At 42.7% G+C, this 14,369-nt stretch overlaps 1 protein-coding gene across 1 annotated transcript; it reads left to right on the top strand.

Moving 5' to 3' along the window:
* Positions 1-1,471: 1,471 nt before the first annotated feature.
* On the top strand, positions 1,472-13,851 carry entpd2b (ectonucleoside triphosphate diphosphohydrolase 2b). Its single transcript, XM_068574892.1, has 9 exons — positions 1,472-1,957; positions 4,180-4,297; positions 7,805-7,955; positions 9,044-9,203; positions 9,445-9,672; positions 10,224-10,493; positions 11,011-11,130; positions 11,474-11,608; positions 11,704-13,851. The coding sequence occupies exons 1-9, from the start codon at positions 1,841-1,843 to the stop codon at positions 11,917-11,919; spliced, it is 1,515 nt and encodes a 504-aa protein (XP_068430993.1). The 5' UTR covers positions 1,472-1,840; the 3' UTR covers positions 11,920-13,851.
* Positions 13,852-14,369: the final 518 nt, after the last annotated feature.

Below are 14,369 nucleotides of genomic sequence, written 5' to 3'. Positions count from 1 at the left end.
TGGTCTGAACCCTCCGCCATGCGGGGCAGCGGTAGCTCAGTCTGTGGGCACTGGATGTGAAACAATCTCAAAATGTCTCCATATGTTTGAAATCAGTGCCTCCAGGTCGGATTCCCTGTGAAATGAAATGAAACCATTCAGTCTCCTGAGGAACTCCCTCGGCTCAGACCCCAGCGGGGGCCTCCAGCAATGCCCGGCCCACCGACCCAGATCTGGCTTCGCTGCAGACTTCAACCTGCAGTCGGAAGCTCCGGTGGGAGGACGTGAGCTCCGTGCGCCTCCCCACCGTGCTGTGAGCCGCCCTACAGGCCACCGCGTTGCTGTGTCGCTGGAGAGAAGGTGAGCATGTGAGCCCCAAAAACAGGTCTACATGCAGCAGACTGTCAGAGCCCTGCTGCAGTATAGTGAGAAGCTTTCTAGAGACAATCTAGTGAGTAGAAACACTAACACTTTCATCCACAGGGACCGCCAAAATCCACACAACATGAAAGTTCTGTGTAGTGACTTTAAGTTAACTCAGTGGTTCTCAAACCTTTTCTGTCACGTCCCACAATGGAGGTAGAGAAATATTCGGACCCTACCACCCCAACAACATTGGAACAAAATGGTCCAACTTTTTGAGACTCCTCCTTCCGTGCTTTTTTAATTAATAGATTAAAGAAAATTAAAATTCCTTTCAAGTAAACCAGATTGCTCCATCTGACAAAAACTAATAATATGTGCAATCACTTTGTTAAAACAATTCAAATAAAGTTATAGATGTGCAAAAAATAACTCATATTTGGCAAAAGTATTACCAAGGAAGCCATTTGGATCCCTGTTTTCTCCGGATAGTTTCATGTTGAAGTGTCCTTGAGCAAGACACTGAAGTCCCAGCGCTTCACAGCAGCACAAAGCGCCTTCATTACTGAGGATGGAAAAATGCAGAGAATAATTCCCCCACTGTGGGATTAATAAAGGATTCTTAAGAATCTGCATCTCCTCCCATGCCCCACCAGTATAAACTGAGATATTATATTCAGAACTTCATGACCAGTATATATCTGGCATAGTGAAAAAGGGTACGAACATTAAAATGAGTGCCCTGCGTGACAACATGAGGAATAGCTTAAGTGCAATATTCAGAAGCTTCTTCAAAATGACTCATTATACATTCTGCTAAATTTAGACACCGAATCAGAGTAGGAATCAGAGTAGAATTAGACTTAAATAAATGAAGTGCATGAGCAAAGAAAGCACATGCCTCCAGTGACAACTTCACGTCGGACCAAGGCATTCAAACGAGGGCGCGATTTGCAAGTCAAGCTGCTGCCATCGGCATGCAAATGCTGGACTAACACAACATGCAGCTCTGCAGCACCTCGGCCCCAAGAGCCTGCAACCTGGACCCCTGCCAAGACACGCCCCTTCTGCCTAATTACTGATCGCTTTATTATGAATCATGTGTTTGCCCTCTCTCGCTCTTTGAAGTAAACAAGGAAGTGATTAAGTTGACACCCTGTAGCTCCAACCGGTGAATGTGAATGAGCAGCAGTGGGTTGAAACACATATTTCCCCCCATGGCACCAGTAGCCCTGGAGCTGCGTGCGTTCTCTGGCGGAGGAGGAGACGGTTTGGGGGACTTGGCCGCGCCGGGAGCATAAATCCAGGTTTGCTATCTCAAGTGAAATGTAAAGCAGGAGGCCCGGGTGAGCAGGTGAGGCGTGAGGGGCGGGCGGGGGTTGAATGCCGGGAGCCAGCGGGGACTCCATCAGCCACATCTCCCGTCGACGCTGCAGATCCCCAGCGGGCACAGAGAGACAGAGAGAGAGAGCGAGAGAGAGAGAGAGAGCTGCGCGTCATGGCTCAGCGCTGCGCTCAGCCGGCTGTGCCCATCGCGCTGCTGGTGTTCGGACTTGTTTCCATCCTGTTGCTGACGGTCCCCACCGAGGACGTCCGGGACGCGCCGGGGTTCATGGTAAGGTTACATGCTCCGTTGGGTATTTTGAGTGGAGGGTAACCGAAGCTGCGCGGATGCATGGCACTTAAGGTGATACACCAATAAACCAAAAAGAAAGTGTGCATCTGTTATATTAGTAGCATACTTGGAGTTGTTTAGCCTACTTGTTTCTGAATTTTTATGTTGAGTTTGTTTGCACATTGCACCTTTCTACATCTTTAGACTCATGGGTGTGTTTATGCTCTGATCAGCTGTTGGAGCTTAACTGTATTGAAGTTCAGGACAAAGTGAAGTTGATAATTGGGTCTACTACAAGCGTGAACTATTTCCCTAACTTGTCAAGGTATTATTATTAATTACTGTATGTCCTACACACTTACACCATCACTGTGGAGCTCAGTAAAGCTGCAGCTTTACTGAGTCTTAAGTTGGCAGCGTTAGGCTGTTAAACACACATATCCATGTTGTCTTTGAGATCACTTCAACATATTTTACCGGGACTGTTAGTTCAACTTAGATGACACTGCAGATGCCACCCAGCGGTTCCCGGAGCGTCTCATACATGTCCTCTTTGTTGTCTTCTGACCGACTGGATGCGCCGCGCCGAAGGTGTTCGCTGCCACAAATGATTAAACCATGTGAATGAATCACTAAATCTTGCACACTAATTAGCTTTAAGCTTTCTCCGTGACACCTCCTGGGGGGTCTGTATGTTATATAAACCATTGTAATAGTTGGACAAGGCACCACAATACCTGCCTTGTGAGCTCTCATCCGGTGATTTGCATGGACAAAAGGCCTCGAGACCAGAGGCTGTGTATGATCAGTGTATCGTAGATGCACATTATCTGCAGAGGGTGACCTCATGCCTCTGATACTGATAAACCCAAAGCTCCTTTGTCATGAAACGAATGATATGACCTTTACCTGTGGAGCGACCTGCTGGTTTAGGAGGCTGCCTGACATTCGGATTGGAAAGCAAAGTTTAGTGCATCTGGCATTCAGAGCAGGATTACTGCACACGTCAACTCCAGCTTCCGTTCCCTCTGCTCCATTGTTATTCTGTTAAATATCCCGTGGTTCCTCCCCCCCCCTTGTACAATGTAGCCGGCCTTTCACTCTCTACCAATGTGGTCACACACTAAAAAAAAAAGGGGACACAAAAGAGGTTTTCTTACATTTCGTTGAGGAGAGAAGTCCAACAGTTCCCATAGTTCATCAAATGAAAGGACAGAAGCGATCATCAGAGCCGCTCTGTGTTCGCTGTGTTTTTTTGGCAAGCGTCAGCGCGAGTCCTCGCGACTCGCTGCACAGCAATAATGAGAAAACAGGACGAGAGTTAACAAGCGCAGCTTCGGCGTAGCGTTCACCTGTCGCGCTGACTTGAGAGGCCGTGTGTTTTCTGGAGTGTGGGGCGATGTGCAACGTGTGTTGTGTGTTTCTGCACGCGGTGGAAGGGTGTGGTCTCTCTCCTTTCGCATTGTCAAGTCACATATACTTTCTCGCACGGCTGGATCTCCAATTCATTCTGAGCCTCTACTTTTCATTTGAGCAGGTTGCTTAATATTCTACATGGCAGTGAAAGGGGAAGCAGTGCCATGGCAACAGGTTTTTCATCGTGGGTGGGTTAGGCCGTGGCATTTGATGGAGTTTTTTTTCTGCTTAACAACTGGGAAACGCAGTTTCCCGATGATTTGCAGAGAACGGCGGCAGCGGTTTCGACAGCAGAATTATGGCATGATTGATAATAATGCCGTATAATACAAGTCTCACTTACGCTGGCCACTTCCCAGACTCCAGTTCACCTTGGACTGTTCGGCAGTTTATCACAGAGCACATAAATACAGACGGACAACCATTCACACGGGCGGGCAATTTAGAGCCTCCAGTTAACCTGAGCTGCATGTCTCTGGAGAACCCGGAGGAAAGCCACGCTGCCACGGGGAGAACGAAGAAAACTTCACATAGAAGGACCGCCCGTGATCGGGGATCAAACCCCGGCTCCTCTGTGAGGTGACAGTGCGAGCCACTGCTCCACCGTGCAGCTCCTCAATCAGTTTCTGCATGAATGATTACTTGTGTAAAATAACCTTTGAGGTTGGCACTGAGAGTTGACCCTGCAGCCAAACGTCTGCCAGATGTCAAAATCCAGGTCACAGAGCCGCCATCGTAAATGTCTTTTTCGTGCTCTTCTGTCTTTTTTTTTTTTTTAACTCTCTCTGTCCATGTGCTCTCCGTAGTATGGGATTGTCCTGGATGCGGGATCTTCGCACACGGCACTGTACATATACAAGTGGCCAGCAGACAAACAAAATGGCACCGGCGTGGTCACACAGCACAGTGAATGTCACGTTAAGGGTAAGTGTCAGTGGTCCCTTCAACCCCAAAAGAACAACAAATGTTTTGCATATTAAACACTCTGGGTACCAGCTCTCATACACTTCAGAGGTGGCTCTGAAAGGTTTATAACTTTCTTTTCACAGAGGAGAACGTCTGTAAACACACCTTTAATATTACTTTAGGCCCCAGGGCTCAAGATGTCTTGGAGGCCCCTCTGTCAAAGGACAGCCACATATTAGTATGACAATGCATCAATAAAAAGTCAAGACGAGGTCATCAGACCAGGAGGCCCTGAGAAGATGAGTCTTTGCAGTGAGAGAAAATAAATGTCACAAGCAAAGAACCGGCTTATAAAGTGCTATAAAACCTGCCTCCAGAAGCGTTTTTTCTCCTGGTCACAATCTTGTTCTTCATATGATTTCTAAGAAAGTAGTTTTCATGATTCCTCCTCAATCTTTCAGGTGATTAAAAACATGTGGCTTTTTTTTTTATCGATGACATTTCTGTGAGAGCAGAATAAAATGTCCCCGAAACTGTTTTGTCATGAAGATATCCGGTAAATAAGCATTCCATTAATGATGTTTTGACCACATATAACCCTACACAATATTGAACTACTTCAATATGAATTTGTTGTCACTGATAAAATGCTGATCATCAGGGCTATGAACGCCAAACCTCTGTGATTTCCCCGGCCCAATATTTCATGGCAGCGTTTGAGCAAATAGATAATATTATAATTTGCAATATGTATAAGTAAATACAAAAGTCACAATTAAATTATTTTAAAAAAAACCTTAAACCGTTGCTACAAGACTACCTGTTTCTGCTCATTCTTGTGCTTAGTCATCATTTTTCTTTTTCTTCTTACCAATATCTGGCTTCTGATTGACGCCAGCACAGTTAGTTAGCTACCTGTTGGACGACCATTAGCATTTCAAGCAGCTAACCACATAGCTCAGAATAGGTATATATTTTTTGGCACCTTCTTGGCTCATTAACGGGAAATATAAGTATAAGACATAGTTTGGGGTGTCCAGTGAATGCATCCCACGTTTGCTCCTGTGATTTAGGGCTCTGTGCGAGGGCAAGCTACCAACATGTCAGCCTCCTTTCAAGCCTTCAGAGTGTCACAATTCATTTTTTGCGATGTGCGATAGGAAGTGGGACCTGGAAGAGGGCCAGCAGTTTCCTGCGAAAGGCTGATATTAGCACAGCTGATGTGCAGCATGTGAAGCAACACTTTTGTCCCAGGCCGTGGTGAATCAGGAATGAGTCAGAGTTGAGCTCTGTCCCGCCGAAGGGTCCCTCTTGCTTCATGGCTCGGATAAACAAATGTTTATTTAACATTAACTAGAAAGAGCATTTCCTGCTGAAAATGCGTTGGAATGCAAAAAGCTGAAGCTTATAGCTGAAATATTTGAAAGAAATAGCTGAATATAGCTGAACATAGTGGAATATAGCTTAAATTAGCTAAATATAGCTAAATATATTTGAAAATGAAAGAATAGCTGAATATATGTAAAAATAGCTGAATATATTAATATAGCTGAAAATAGCGGAATAGATGAATATATAAATAAATAGCAAATCATTATTGAAAATATAGAAAAGGCAAAATACCTACTGAAACATTTTACAGTTCAAAGTCATTTAATTGAACTGTTGAAAATTCTTGTCGTTTAAATTTATAATTGGAAAAGTTGAAAGGAAAACTGCATCATCTAAATCAGGGGTGTCAAACATACGACCCGGCCCGCCACAGTGTCCAGTCCAACAGAAGAAAAAAAAAAGTTTTTTTGAAAAATTAAAATCTGTCATAGGTGGGGTTTGAACCACTGACCCTTTGCTCCTAAGGCGGAGTTGCTAACCACTGATCTACAGGTGCAGTTGGTGAGAGACCTGATATTACTGAGTGTCTACAAAACCATCCGTCAAACCTCAACGTGAACGTCAGTGACGCTGTTAATCCTGACGTTTATAACCAAAGTGACCTGCACACACGCGCGCGCACACACACACACGAACGTGCACGCGACCATAATAACACGTTCACGCGCGAGCACGGCCGTTCATGTGCGCCACCCGTTCGCGTGTGCGGCCGCTTACGTGCCTGCTGCCTGTAGATGCACAGACCAAAGGGCTGCTGCTGGGGACGGACCGGCTCTCCCATTCAGTCGGACCTCAACACGTCTTATCTGTTGGATTCCTATCGACCACAGTTTACGGCAGAAGACAAGATTTCCAACGTTTTGAGCTATAAATTATGTCCAAAGAGTATACGGTTTGGAGTAGAGAGCAAGTTTAAAATATGTGTATCGCCAAGTGCCCTCGCTCTGGAGTATTACGTCACTGCTCTGAGCTGCCCAACACACAATAATGAGAAAGGCAGAAAAGGTGCGGAAAAACTATAAAACGAAAACGCCGACAGTTAAAACAATATAGGATATATCGAAAAGATGAGTAATACAATAACAGCAAAAACGTTTTGTCAACATTTTAAAGGTGGAATGGTGTCTCTAGCTGGAGGCATGACAGAGCCTTTCCCTTTTGAAGTTGAAGAGTTGAAAGCGGATTTGAAGATGTTCTTCATTGGAAACCATTCTTTTTTTTTTTATAAAAAGCTGAATAATTTTAAAATTTGAGAAAATATGAAAAATGTAAAAGCGTAGATTAATAGCTAAAGGTTTTGTCAACATTTGGAATTTTAAATATTGTCTCAAGCTCAATGTATGAAGAAACTGTAAACGTTTGAAGTTGAAGATGATTTGAAGATTTCCCCATTGGGTCCCATTATAAAAAAAATCATAAAAAGCTTAATAATTCAAAGATTTGAAAAGTCAGAAATATGAAAGGTCTTAGCCATCGTGTCCTTAGGTAACTGAATATTTTTATAATTGAACTTTTTTCTGTAGCTGAAAATATGAAAGAGTTGAAGAGGTCCAAAATACGGATGGAAGAAATAGAATAATAATAATAAAAAGTTTAATAAAGATTTGAAGAACAATAGTTGGAATGCTTGCAGCATTCCAACTAATTAGTCATGAACAGGGTGTTGACGCTGTCATGTTTCATTAAAGTAAAAGACATGCCACAGTCGGGGCTGAACCTTGATCCCTGCGTCAAAGAAATATATATATATATATATATATATATATATATATATATATATATATATATATATATATATATAAAACCAGACAATTTAAAGGCCACGAGATTCCTTTAGAAACAATTTCTGACATTTGTAGTCCTCACAGTGACTTCTGCTCACTATGAGGAAGAACTCTTATGTTCAATACCTTGATTTTTCAAAGGGGATAATCATGCAATTTTTTTTTCTTCTGGTCGCTGTGGAAAATCCCTAGTTGTGTGTGTGTGTGTGTGTGTGTGTGTGACAGATTTGCACCATGATGCATAATACAACAGCCCACACAAGAACAAGCTCCCACATGTCCACCTTGTCCTAAGATGTTGTTGTTGTTGTTTTTCTCCCCTTCTTTATCCCGTTGATCGGCGGCTCAGGCGGAGGTATCTCCAGCTACGCGGGTCAACGGGGAGCAGCGGGCCAGAGCCTGGAGGCATGTCTGGACCAGGCGGTAAAGGACATCCCTCAAGAAAGACACCAGCTCACACCTGTGTACCTGGGAGCCACAGCTGGCATGAGGCTTCTGAAGTGAGTCAAAGTGTGTGTGTGTGTGTGTGTGTGTGTGTGTGTGTGTCCTGACGGTCTTTGTCTGTGTTTGTTTTCATGTGTTTTCCTTTCACACGCCTCTGTACACGCCTCACACGCCTCATATGAATGTAACGCTAATCCTTTCATACAGCGTGATGATAATGAAACAATAAAGCCATAAAATCCTCTTCACGACATCATTTTGAACCTTGTGCAATATAAAAACCTGTTATAAGTTGACATCTGGACTAACAGGAATCATACAGACGAAGTGAACTTCTCTCATCTCGTGTCACATATGTTGTACCAAGAGCTGTTTGTCTGAAGAGCCCTGAAGACACCAATCCTTTGTGTTATTATTCATATGAGGGAACATATTGGGAACACATTGCCGATCCTCCAACCAATATGAACTCACCAAGCTACTGTTAGTTGGTGCCTCTTGATTTGCTTGCTCGTTAACGTTCCTCAGCATTGCTCCAGTCAAGGCATTAAAATCCAAAATGGTGCCCGTATTGGCGGAGTTTGTTTTCTTTGACACTAACTCTGTCACATCTCATCAATCACCCCAAAAAACCACTTGAACTTTCTAGTAAACAAATACAGCATCTGCTCCTTCAGCCCCACCTATACTGGAATTTGATCTCCTTCATGTTGCTGCCAGTGAATTGCATTCAGCCTGTGAGACGGAAGCGGCTCCTTAAACCTGTTAATGAACAAAAGTAATAAAACGTTAACTGCATTGTCATATTGCAGATAACCAAACCACACAAATTGGATTTAGTACTGTGAAGTTGTCGGCACAGGTTTCACTTTAATATGCCTGAACGTCTCTCAGCTGATTTGCATACAATCAAACTGGTCTAAGCTTCCGCTCCGGAAACGGGACCGGCAAAACCGGAAATTGACACCAATGTAACTCCTTCCAGTCTACATTCAGGGACTAATTTAGCTGCATAGGTCTGGGTCTGCAGTGGATCCCGACATTTGGGTCAGTGAAACCGTGACTTTCAAGCGAGGTTTGTGTCAACTCATTTTTAGCTGTCACGGTTTAGTAAAAGAAGACTCTTTTGTTTCTCCTAAACAAGCATGTCAAGCCCAGAGCTGTCAGCTCAGATTCTGCAGGAAGTGGGCCACAAGATCCAGTCCTACCCGTTCAGCTTCCAGGGGGCGACCGTACTGAGCGGTCAAAGCGAGGGGGCGTACGGCTGGGTCACCGTCAACTACCTCCTGGAGAACTTCATCAAGGTACCGTGCTTTTGGGGTCGGTAACTTTCATCCAAATAAACTCCAACAATGATTTGTGTGCAGCAACAATGTTGCTAAAAGTGGCATCTTGCATTCAAATACTTCTGTTTCAAATATTTGCTTGCTTAAAGTGTATGTAGCGAGGGACTGATGACACCTAGTGGCCTCTGCAACACTGATGCTCACATGCCACGACTCCCGTGGACTCCCTCTTCTATTCCCCCTTGTCATTTCTACACAGTATGGTTTCGTGGGGCGCTGGCTCAGCCCCGGCAGGCCCACAGTGGGAGCGCTTGATTTCGGCGGGGCGTCCACCCAGATAACATTTGCGACTCAGGAGGAAGTGGAGAACGAGCACGACGTAATGAAGCTGCGTCTTTACGGCCACGAGTACTCCCTGTACACGCACAGCTTCCTGTGCTACGGGCAGGACCAAGTTCTCAAGAGGCTGCTGGCTCACATAGTGAAGGTATTGAAACTGTCATCACAAGATTTAAATACCAAATGGTACAGTGACTAATTTCAATGCAACATACAGCTTTATGTGTGTTGCTTTGTATGTACATGCAGAGTTCAGACATCACATCAATGTTTTATTGTTTGTCCTACATACTGGCACTTCAACACATATGTTTTGTTAAATGAATGTTTTTATATATATATATATATATATATATATATATATATATATATATATATATATATATATATAAATAAAGGTATCTGGTATTCAAACCTCGTGAAACAAATGGGATAACAATCATGCATGGAATCGGCATGAAGTTGCCATTATTAGGAAAGCTCGCCTGGAGTACTGAGGCACATATTGATGGCCCGACTAATTTCAAGGTAATTTTCTCAAATGTTGATATACATGTGAAAGAATTACCCTGAAAACAGTTGGGTTCTCATTACTCTATGAGGTAATCAATATTGTGATGCTATCGACAGAATTATGCATGTGCATTTTGAAAAAATCGAATTCTCCACGCATTTGTAATGGAGGTATCTCTGTCTCAGTCTCAGGGTCACTCTGGCTCAGTCACTCACCCCTGCTACCCTGCAGGCCACAACAGAACTTTAAAGTTGAACAGTGTATTCAACTCTCCGTGTACCGCTCAGTACAAACCCAGCTCCTACGACTCCCAGGCTTCTCTCACGATACAGGGCAGCGGACATTATGAACACTGTCTGAGCAACGTGTCCGAGCTCTTCTCCTTCGAGCGCTGTCCGTACTCCCAGTGCTCCTTTGATGAAGTGTTCCAGCCAAATGTCACCGGCAGCTTCATGGTGAGAGCGGCTGGACGGGGCAGACGACACAGAGGGGCTTACACACCGGTAGCACTATAGACTAGACCAGGAGGACGGCACAAGTCCTTCTTGATTTGTAAGACAACTTTGAAACAAAATTGAACAGAATTGAAGTGAAGAAAACTAAGTAAAAATTGTTTGATTATTATTGAGGAAATAAGAGAGCTAACAGAAAAAAACCACTGAATGTATCATTGTTAGAAAGTACAACAACGTACACAATATAGAGATATACAGAGAATTGCATTGAAAGTTCGGATGCAATGTTCATATGAAATTCATCCAAATTACACAAATGTCCTGCAGTGATGGGCTTCACTGTTGTACGGTATATCAGTTGTTCTGTCCTGTTATTGTTAGCATTGAATATAAGATGGAATCCATAAACTATGTCACTTAGTTGGGCTGTCAGTTTACTTAATATAAAAAAGATGTTAATTTCTCTCTTCGGTAGTACATTTTCCATGTGGTATTTTCTCCTCTTTCTGTGAACCAGGCGTTCTCTGCATTCTACCACGTGCACTCCTTCCTGCAGCGGACCACTAGCATCGCTGCAAGCACTCCTTCACAGCTGGAGGAGGCGTCCCAAGCTGTGTGCCGGATGACTTTCAAAGAAGTAAAGCTCTTTTCTATTCATGTGCCATTAATTTAACATGTCTTTTTGTGTGTGTGTCTGTGCATGTGCAAAGTTGTCCATCAGCCTGAGGTGTACATTGAGTGTGTTGTCATCATCCCATTAGCATTTAGCTCAAAGTACCACTCTGGGTTTAATACTTATGTTTTAGTTCTATACTGCTACATTGTCAATTCATGGTCTTGCTTGTGTGTGTGTGTGTGTGTGTGTGTGTGTGTGTGTGTGTGTGTGTGTGTGTGTGTGTGTGTGTGTGTGTGTGTGTGTGTGTGTGTGTGTGTGTGTGTGTGTGTGTGTGTGTGTGTGTGTGTGTGTGTGTGTGTTCCAGATGCTGCTTCTTGCGCCGGAGCAATCGTCTCGCCTGCAGGACTACTGCGCTATCTCTGTGTACGTTAAGATTCTCATGTTGAGAGGGTATGGCTTTGACGACACGTCATTCCCACGCATATCTTTCCAGAAGAAGGTGAGGATTTTTATCATCGTTTTACCAAAATGCATATCCCCCATGCTCGTTTGCACACACATCTAAAGGTTTTCCCTTTCTTGCTAATCCTCCAGGCAGGGGACGCCTCGGTGGGTTGGGCGCTGGGCTACATGCTCAGGTTGAGCAGTTTGCTGCCGGCAGAGACGATGGGGCTGAGGAAGGCCCTGAACCCGGGGGCGTGGGGAACGCTCATCTTTCTCTTCGTCCTCCTGCTCACGGCGGTCCTGGTCTTCATCTTACTCCAGGCCTGTAGCAGGAAGAAGAAAGGAGGCAGTGAAAGCCCCATCTAGACACTGTAACGCCGTCAGATGGGAATCAGGTTGTTGCGTCTGCTCTGCACATCGTTGGCTCTAAAATTTCAAGAAACTGTGACGCTAAAGTGTTGAATTAGAGCTTTATTTAAAGGTCCATTGTGTCGCATTGGAGAAATGTAATATAATATACGTAACTTCGTCTTCATTAGTGTATAATCACCTGAAACTAAGAATTGTTGTGTTTTCCTAATGAGCCTTTCCTATCTGCATAGGGAACAGAGTAGGAACTGTACTTCTTTTTATATAAAAGGTCTCCAAGACATGAAGGCCGCACTGCATATTCACTGACTGGAAAAGATTTGACTGCAGTTGTATCGTATCGATTTTTGAGTGGGAATTCATCAAAATGACTCCAGCTTTAACTTTACAGTCCTTTTTTTTGTAATTTCAAATCAAATTACACTGGATTACAGAGCCAACACAATGAAAACATGCCACTGACCGAACCCTGATGATTTAAGAACGCAGCACACCAGCACGACAGAGGAGGTCCGAATGTAATTTATATTCTTGAAAAGTCCAACCAACTTTTGATTGTATGGAATGTAAAAAAGCTCTAGTATATATATATATATATATATATATATATATATATATATATATATATATATAAAAAAAAGAGGCAGCCTTTTTTAAGCGTCTTTCCGGATTAACTTTAAATCATTCAAGCTAAAATTCAAATGTATTTGCATAACATAATATCAACACATTTCCAAGTGTAGAAATATAAAAATAATGTAATGATAGAAAATATCTCTTGAATCACTCACATGTGTATTTAGTTAATGCCACACTCACCTTTTGAATTAAAATTTCAAAAGGGACGGATGAGTCTTTAAGTTACTGAACAAAACCTGCATCTAACCTTCCAAAAAACATATTCACTCACAGACCATACGTTTATTTGTGTCTTTGTTGACAGTACCACATGTTTTAGCCTTACATTCACCACTTTACTTTAGACAATAGTAGCAGTGATCACTTTTTACTTAGAATGGTTGTTTTTGTATCTGGCATGTGTGGTGTTGTTGTACTATTGTATTATATTCATGGGACATATTTTGTGCCATACAACTCCAATTTAAAGGATTGCTTTATTGGAATGGATTACACACTACTTGTATTGCATTTATTGTGCCCACGCACAATAGGAAAAACTTAAAAGCAATTTGATACTCAAAAGAATAAAATCATGATGAAGATATTTTTGCTGCAACATGAAGACGTTCTCATGTGTGCTCAGGTGTGCCGACATTAAAAGCCAAAGGCAACTCTTGAGCTGCAGCTGTGCTAAAGTTAGATTTGGGAGCGTTCAGTGTCTCTTGGCCTTTTTCAAGAGCTTCCCAGATAGCACCTGCATGATGAATATCGATTGTAGCATCTTTCAAATGATTCGTATGGTATTATATTGCTATTTGCTAAAAAATGAAACAACAATTCTGGTGAAATTATGGTTACATTAAGTCAAGTGTGGAAATACATTTCTAATTTTATACTATGCCAACATTTTCACGAGAATTAGCCACCTTAAATGATTCATTCCTATAACGTCAATCTGAATTTTGTATGATTTCATCATGTGGTTTCATCACTCTCTGTGTGGTCACGCGTGTTTTACTCCAGATAACAAAACCAAAGTGGTGTTGCGTTATTTGTGTCCTTTCCACTCTTGTGCTCCGTCCCTTGCCCGGTCTGCTCTGGACTACAACTAAATAAATACCTTGCTCGACAAAAGTATTTGCCTCGTTCTGATTACTTCTTGCATTGCCCTCAAAATACACTCTATTTCAGATAGTTTTGCAGTTATGTGATTTGTAATGCAATTTGATAATACATGGTTCTAATATCATTGGTGAACTCACAGATTAAAATAATAAGGGGCAGTAAATGTATTAAAATAAAATCATATGGAACAAATAGCAAATACATATTGTCTTGGTTAATGTGTTTGATTTATAGGCTTATGAAATAATTATAACATTATGCGTTGAAAAAGTGCAAAAGAGGAAGAGGGACACTTCTTCCACTTTACAAAAAAGCAATGCAAGTGAATCCATATCAGAATAAGAAAAAAAGGAGTAATTTTCTGTTTTAAAATATCCTTTAAAAACACTCCCCGAGCTTTGCTCTGTCATGCCATGGACATGTTGTTTCCTCCTTCTCTCGTTGTACTCACCGTACACCAATGAGTGTGTGTCATCACATGCTGAATCCACGATCCATATGACATCCGTAGAACAAACACACCCATATAAAGCCACCAGATGAGGAGTAAAGAGAAGACTGTAGTGAGTGGACAAGGCAGAAGATGCTCGGTCAGCTTCCTGAGGACAGAACTGACTGGTAAACCTCGATATCAAAGACAGTGAGTTGACTAACTCCAAAAGATGGCAGTGGTGCAAAATTTAACGCACGTACGCTACCAT

This window comes from Clinocottus analis, unplaced genomic scaffold (genome assembly GCF_023055335.1).
Source record: "Clinocottus analis isolate CAN_PGR_092001 unplaced genomic scaffold, fCliAna1.0.p SCAF_13, whole genome shotgun sequence".
Classification (NCBI taxonomy): Eukaryota; Metazoa; Chordata; class Actinopteri; order Perciformes; family Cottidae; genus Clinocottus; species Clinocottus analis.
Note: the sequence above shows the minus strand (reverse complement) of the source record. Positions and strands in the feature narration are given on the sequence as shown.